Source organism: Priapulus caudatus, unplaced genomic scaffold (genome assembly GCF_000485595.1).
Source record: "Priapulus caudatus unplaced genomic scaffold, Priapulus_caudatus-5.0.1 Scaffold343, whole genome shotgun sequence".
Classification (NCBI taxonomy): Eukaryota; Metazoa; Priapulida; class Priapulimorpha; order Priapulimorphida; family Priapulidae; genus Priapulus; species Priapulus caudatus.
The window spans coordinates 210,899-219,334 of NW_014577404.1; the positions used below are offsets into that span (position 1 = coordinate 210,899).

Sequence of the window (8,436 nt, forward strand, 5' to 3'; positions counted from 1 at the left end):
ACACTAGTCTGAATGCATCCCGTCCTGTGTGACGTTAGTCTGAATGCATCCCGTCCTGTGTGACGTTAGTCTGAATGCATCCCGTTCCGATGGACGCTAGTCTGGATGCACCCCGTCCCGTGGGACACTATATGTACGGGCTTTTCTGCAACAGGAAGGCCTGTGGCAGAGCGAAGGGCTATAGTTCTAGAGCTGTACGGGCTTGTGCGGGGGGGGGGAGCAGCCCGCTACGGAGTTGAACGCCTGGTGCTGATGGCCGGCTAAACCGCGTCTCGTAGCATTACATACATCGTAGCATTACATAGCTGCAGGAGAATCTCTGCAGCGCTATCGCATTACGGCACGCCGGTGTTCGCGCCTCGGCATCGACGTGTAGTGCGTAAGGCGAGATTTACAACGCCTCCGAACGGCGCGGGCAAAAAAATAACGGCGGAACGGAAAAAAGCGAACCAATTAAAATCGCCGCTAACCCCCTAGATGGACCTCTCACGCAAGCAGCCGGAGTTAATTTAGCGAAATAACAGAGAAAAAACTCTGCGCGTTGTGGTGATGAATATCCCGCGAAGGGGGGAGGGGGGGTGATGCCGCAGTGTTGGCAAGCTCGCTTGAGAAAGCTGCAGCGTACGTGTCGCGTGCTTGGGCTTCAGTTATGCCCGTAATTGCACGGATCACGCTGCAATTAATGTACGGCGGTGCAAAAAAAACATCGCCCGCTAAGCCCCGCATCTCTAAGCCCTCTCCCCCATCAGCGCAAATGAATGGATGCTAGCAAGAAGCTAGCTGCCTTCGCTTTCTAGATGGCCCTGCAGAGCGTAGTATTGTAGTTGGCGCGCGCGGCGGCGGCGACAGCAGCGACAACGAACAGAGACAGCACACTACAACAGTAGCAAGGCGTGTAACCACGTCAAGACACCATCATTAAGGATTCGACTCGGTTAGGTGTTCTAGCAATACAGTACGAATTTAATTGCTTCACTATAGGCTTCATACTACAGTGCATTAATTCTATATTACTTTAGTCTAGTAGTGATATAAGTGAATGGTCTGAAACTAGGCATGAAGATGCATGCCTAGAGCTTTTGTGAGGCGCCGAATGTGTATAAACTACGGTCCACGGAGCACCTGCTACGCTTAATGGGGATACTCTCTCATAGTTCAATAATGACACTGACAGTTATGACATAAATACACGGGACCTTTTAACAGCCAACGTAAAAATCCAGTTGGAATTTTCCTCCGCACATAACTGTTAAAGTTCTTGGGAGACCACCAGAGAACGAACCACTCCTTTGCACTCTCCCTCCCCCCTGTTCTCTCATGCTCTCTGTCTCTCTCTCTCACCTATTTTTTCACACTTTTTACGATCAACAGCAACGCCGGCTACCGGGCATCTGCTCCCGATAAGTTTATTCAAAATAACTGCTGTTGCGTGTGATTGCACTCTCTATGCTGGCTCTCTCTCAGACGCTCATAAATTACCCGCGCAGCAGAAATGAAAGTAGACGCTCTGCTTTCTGTATCATGACGGTTTACTCTACGAGTGCCGTCAGACAAGAATAACCAGTCGCCGAACCAACGTTGTGTTTAGGCAAGCTTCTCTCCTAATGAAATAATGGCTTCCGCATGATTCGCAACGCTGGTGTAGGTCTGTAGGTGCATGGTCAGCCGTGTAACCAGCACGGCATCATCGCCACGCTACACACCGTCATGTCAGAACATGCTCGCACACGATACGGTCACCACGACAACGTTGAGGATCTAGGAATGGCCGACGGTGGAGCCAAAGAGTCTAGCAGTGAGGAGTACTGTGGAGGCAGTGTAAGCTCCAACAGCTGGGTCCAGCGCAGAACTCTGGGCAGTGGAATGTCTGGTGCTTCAGATGGCGTGTGTTCTCCCACGAGCAGTAAACTAGGAAAACAATAACTACAATGTTCGTGGCTAACTGGTTAATGTTCTTTTCCCATCGGCTACCTACTGGGATTGATTCCAGGATGGCGGATTTCCGATTAACAGCCCAGGTACTGGATCCATCATTGATTGGGTACCTTGCGTCGGCTGCCACTCACCTGAGAACAGCTGTGTTATCTTGTCAACTGCCTCCCTGACGACATCCTTCAGACTAGCCTGCTCTTCCCTGCTCAGCTCTTCCTCGATGTTCACAAAGTAGGGGGTGATGCGTATTGGCCGGAATGGCGAGACTGCGGCATTCCGCTTCCAGCGCCGATCATCGAGCCTGGCAAAAAAATGTTCACATTAGCAAGTGCACGAAAAGAAACGCATAAGGACACAGAGGATTACCAATTAAATATACATCACAGTTTTATGGCCTCATCGATTGCTATATTCCATACAGAATGCAAAACCTGATCCTACATCAAACTAGTCCTGTCCAGGTTCACACTAACTCGGGGCGTGCAGACACAAAATGCGAAATCGGAAGAGATTCGGGCGACGAAGCAGTTACACTTCTAAAGCGTGCTAAATTGTCCCGCACTGAATTGTACATGCTGTGTGATGTATTGCTCTAATCTGAACGTGCACATGCAGTGTAAGTCTTGTTCCGATTTAGTCTGGGCCTGGCCTCTAGGGGCAAACTTGCAGTCTGTGCGGGGAATTACGTCTTTCATGTGATTCAACATTTGACAATACATGACTGAAAGTTGAAACACCTATATACTGCATTGATGCCAAGTGCTTTGTTTGAACCCACGCGCTTTAATTGGCACACCTTCCTATACACTATTTTTCCACACTTACAATACTTTGTTGTTACCCCGTACCCAACGACTTGATCGTATAAGGAGTGAATAATAATAGATTAGTATTTTAGGTGAATCTATTATTATTCAGTGACTCCTGATCGTATAATACTTATCCTTACATACTAATCCACCTTGCTGTTGTCCACCCACACACCTGCCACCCATAATGTACCACCACCGTATTTTCACCCCTGTTCTGCTGTCACTCCACCTTGTTATCACCCCTTCCATACTATGATATCGCCATCAAAGAATTTAATTCTACTTTCGTATGACTTTCACCTGACAAACACCTTTTTCTCACTCCGGTCTTGCTGTTGCCGTTCCTTTCTGTCACGCTATGACTAAATTGTTTTCAACCCAAACTGACACCGACGCTATCGTTTCACCATAACCTACCTGCACCACTATCATACTGTCACCCCACTTTCCTTGACCCTAGCTTTGTGTCCATACACTTCTTATACCTCTGTTCTGCTGCAGCAACCCCCAATCCACACCCCCTTCTTGTCACCCATATCCTGCTGTCGCCCTCACGTTCCTGTCAACTGCTGTAACCAGGGGGTAAATAATGACATGATTTCGTCATTATTCACGGCTGCTGTAACGGCATACGTTGCCGCGCCGTTACGCTTATCTTGCTTTAATGACCCTGAAGATAGCAGTTAACGACCCTCACCGACCTTGTATGTGCTGACGTCGGCTCTGGCGGGTTTCTTTGCCGCGACGGCTTAATTCGCCGGCAGCGCGTAATCCGGCGCACGTGCCCCCGCCGCAGCCCCGCCACATGGCGCATGCCGTAGCGATTCACCGCGCGCATCCCAGTAAGGCTAATAATGACGCCGGCTAATTGCAGAGTAACCACTGGCCGGATCCACTTATGCTGTTTATTAGTCGCGCCACTCGCGGCTGCTGCCGAGTCTGCCGGCTTCAGTCGGTGTCCGGTTACGTTGACCACGCCGGCAGCACGGCCCGCCCGCAACACATCGACCGCCAGACAAATCCACACGGATTAAGGAGCGACATGAATGGGGGAAGACCGACGGAAAGATCACTTGACGCGAACCAGGGGGCAGATGATGGCCTTTTCACGCGCGAAAGGGGCGCGTGAAAAATAAATATAAGTTCGGGTTTAGGCGCCCAGCAGCCCCCCCTCTCGTGCACAGATAGACACTTCCTTCACTTTCTTTCATTATTGGACACATGTGGTCCCAGGGGGACATACTCGACTCTAGCTGCTCGATTCACTAATAATGCGCACTACTCCCGCCTAGCTATAGTTAAGCGTACCACAGCTATTACCAGGGGTTAAATTAATAGTGACATTTGGAATAATGAATAATGACATTGATTTGTCATTATTAACCCCTGATATTACCTAGCTCCCAGCTAGGCATCGCGTACATGCACTCCCCGTTACTCGCGTACAATCTAATAAACCAACTTTACTCATGCATATATACTACAGAAACACACTCGCGAAAAGTGGAGCCCGAAATAATCGTCAGCCACCCCCACAGCTTTCCACAGGGACTCGTAGAAGCACAACGAGCAAAAATCGCAGAGTGCCTGGTGCGTGGATGATATCAGGAGTGTATAATATATATCCCTATTATACACTCCTGATGATATCTAACTCAAAAACGAAGTGCTTGTTTGAAAACGATTCTTATCAGTACTATAATGCCGTGAAGTTTTCTTCTACTCTTGCCACTGTAGCGCTTCCATCTTACGAGAGTACGGGATTCGCCTAATTTACAACCATGGTCACCCAGGTTACCACGCAACACAACTGATAACAGGCTAGACTGACTACAACAGACGCTGTCGCCGAGCACAAACAAGGGCTTCTCGAAAATAGCACGGCAACGACTCGGACGGAGTCAGTCTACAATAGCATGTATAGCAAAGCGGATGGCACGAGGATAGTGTAGAGTTGAGAAATTTTACAACGTATCTGTCATATCATGATCAGTTTTTGTCTATCAAAATTAGCATCGATGGATTTTTGCCTATTAGAATCACATTAGATTGCATCGCATTACGCGCACGTGCATGTACGGCCTGCAACAACATATAGCGTGTAGAGCCAATTCGATGCTATTAAGTTTAAAACAAATTAATAATTGCTCATTTTTTCATACAGTGAGTCACTACATCAGTTCCACATGTTGATATTGTTTACGCGACAGTAAAGATACATTTATAATGATGTTATTACAAATATAAGCATACTACACACAAGGAAACATGTATGAAGTGTAACAGACTGGTTGCTGAACGAATTGAAAATTCCATTTCCAAATTGCATCGTGTCTAATAAATTCACTTTATAGCAGCTTCAAGATAACATCAAGAGCTTATAATATCTAGGTATATTATATACTACATAAAGTATAATAATGTTAAGGCAATATTAGCTGTTGATAATATGCAAAACATATTTTATATACAGCTGTAATTTCCCTATTATTAAAAGGTTATTTCCTACTTCTTCAACGACGCACGCACGCACGCACGCACGCACGCACGCACGTACATGCATACATACATACGCATGTACGTATATAGTCACCTACAAATGTATGCAAGATCACTAGATACAACCCAACAAGAGTACCTTACCCTACTCTTGTTGGGTTACATTATAATCAAGAGCGTATTAAGAATGGGTTACATTATAATCAAGAGCGTATTAAGAATGGGTTACATTATATCAAGAGCGTATTAAGAATTCTTAATACGCTCTTGATTATATTGTATCTAACAAGATCACTTGCGTGCACAAGTGCGCAGAAAACTACAAGATAAACGCACGCGCGGTCTGCATGGCACTGCACTTGTTACAAACACGCGGATATCAAATACACGCCCTATAAGATGCTGCTTACCGCTGCTGGTAATCCACAACTGTCGTGGGAGTATGCTGCGGCTTTATCGCATCAAAAACGCACGAAGCTGCGCCATCTCTCGCCGACCTTATCCCACCGGTCTCACTGACCACAGCCTCGCGCGGCCAATCAGAGTGTCCGGTAGACTCATCCACAGCCCCCGTTGGCCAGTAGGTGGCACTGACTAGCAGCAGAATGAGTAGAACAAGGTCGCCATGGTGCATTCTGCCCCCATCAGCGCAACATTGGAGATGGTTTCCTCAATGTCTTCAGTCTGGCCGAAACAAAAACAAAACAGCACGCATCAAATAACAGCAGCCGAAACCAGTTCTTGATTGTTGTGAGCTGGCAGATACACCATGCAGACTGCTCTCTGGAAGGTTCCACTCAATATCTGTTTACCAGGGGCGGATGGATTTCATGCACACGGGTAATGCCTGCCAGGTATGCAGCTTGCTTATTATCATACCAGCAGGTATGTTTAAAAGGCCGTCTCAATGCATAGTCATTACCTTGTCATTAAATAGGACTAGCAGACGTCCGGTTTCCCCACAATTATTCTTTTGAAAAGTAACTGGTCGACTAAATGGGGTCAGTTGCAATAATCTTTCTACAATTTTATAATCACAAACTGTTCTCATTTATATCATCAATCTATGTGATCATGTAAACTTTTGCATGCTGTGCACAAAGAAATACACTTGATTATTAGCACATATCGATTCAACTGCTTCTACTTCTACATCTACTTCCATCAAGCTCTGACCGTCTTCGTCATATTGAAGATTCTGTCAATTTATGGGAGAGGGGGTGCAAACAAACTGCTGCTGAGGTTTCCAAACTCAGAGTCCACATCACAGACCACATGTACACGTAACAAGGCACACGAGCCGTTCGTTCTGCTGCATATAGATGCGGAATTAGATCGGACGACGCGAGCTGTCATCGCCAACCGACAGCCGATACTCATCAAAGCATCCGATGTTCGCTTGTTTCGAATCTCCTCGCAGCACTGCTTTCACGGCTGACTCAATTTGATTACCCCCCCCCACCAAGATTGTAACATGGATTCATATAGAATGGATGACGACCTTAATTACGTCAAGGTCGGCCAGTATTTAATACTATTTATGGTCATCATTGATTTCATACCCGACAGAGTGAAAAACGACTACTGTAGTGACGAATCGCGATCGCGTCAGAAATCTGACCTTGATTTAGCTCTCGCACTGTCGACTCCAAGGTTAGATGAAGATCGGAGCGATGAAAGCTGTAGAGATAGCGCCAATCTGGACGGATTTTAACACACTGTGAATAATACAGTCGTGGCCGCGCAGACGTCGTACTCTCCCGTGCATATAATAAACTGTCCCTATCTTTACAACGTCTATGTGTAATACCGAAGCCTTCGCTCCACTACGTAGTTCAGCGAATGCTATAGTAATAAGAGCTACGATTGCCTAGAAATGAACCACGAACGACGATGATAAACGAGCATCAGTACAAAACTGCACATTGTATTTATGCGTGTGATACACACAACGCGTTGGTAAACAAATGTATTATTATGTATCCCTGCTATATTTACCTAACTAGCTTACATGTACGCGTCTGTGCGAACAACACCAGTCGCAGTGGCGCCTCAACTGATTCCTGCCACAGATAATCGAAGTTGGCTTCATTCGCTGTTTACGCGATAGCATCTAGTCTCGGCATGCATACATAAACCGGCGGCGAACACCGCGAGCTGACGCTCTTCCGGATCGCTCGCGGGAATAAATACGCGCGCGTTACACGGGCGGCTAGCATCGCAGGCAGCTGCGGTCAGCTTCCGCGCGACCGACGAATGATTGATCTTCTTGGTCATCTTCCCGCGCAGTAAACCTCCGCGTTGACCACGTGCAGCAGATAAACACGGACGTAATGATGTGTAATCGAGGTATAAACAAGGAAACGACCAGCACCGCTGCCACCGAGCGCGGTTGCGGATGGGCGCTGCTCGTAGCCACATATCAAACACACGCAAGCACACAGGCACTTGTACCGTTTCAATAATAAAATGATGGTTAATAAATACAACTTGTCAGTACTACTACTAGCCCTACTACTACTACTACTATAGAGAGGGACTACTACTACTAGTACTACTACTACTACTATAGAGAGGGACTCTCTATCACTGTGTATTTGTGCATGCACAAGGGCGTTCGCGATATGTGTTGCAGCGGTGTATTGGACGGTGTTGAAGTGAAGTTATTAAGTCAAATCAAACATTAAGACTATTACTGGTACTGGTACTGGTAGGGCTAGTAGTAGTACTGACAAGTTGTATTTATTAACCATCATTTTTATTTTTATTATTGAAACGGTCCAAGTGCCTGTGCGCAAGCATGCCTACAGATCAAACCGCGGGGCTTCGGTTTTTGCTGGTTACCAACATATTCCACACCGCGAAGGAATATCACGTGGTCTGGCTGCTTGGCTTCAACCCAAATCCTAAACCTAACGCAGACGGTAAGCCTAATCCTACCGCTAACTGTAACTCTAACAATAACCATTTCTATAACCCTAACCCTATACTACCCGTATGCCGTCAAACATGACATGCGAATGACTTGCTATTATACAATATCTTTTCGCGATACGGAATTCCTTCATAAGCGATGAAGTGACCTGGTTAAAGTGAAGCCAAGCGCGATAGCAAACCTCCCGTACTTGCACTGCCGCAGCGGACAGCGCGACACGCTTACATAACTTCAAGATAACTTGTATAACATAATATA

The 8,436-nt window shown here is 46.6% G+C and overlaps 1 protein-coding gene across 1 annotated transcript in view; it reads right to left on the minus strand.

The window, feature by feature from the left end:
* The window catches only part of LOC106809299 (leishmanolysin-like peptidase), a gene marked incomplete at its 3' end in the record, with an annotated part of 27,490 nt that overhangs the window by 11,194 nt on the left and 7,860 nt on the right, over nt 1-8,436 (minus strand). Inside the window, 2 exon segments of the mRNA XM_014812340.1 lie at nt 2,067-2,233; nt 5,654-5,929. Of these exon segments, the coding sequence (XP_014667826.1) occupies nt 2,067-2,233; nt 5,654-5,877 (391 nt within the window).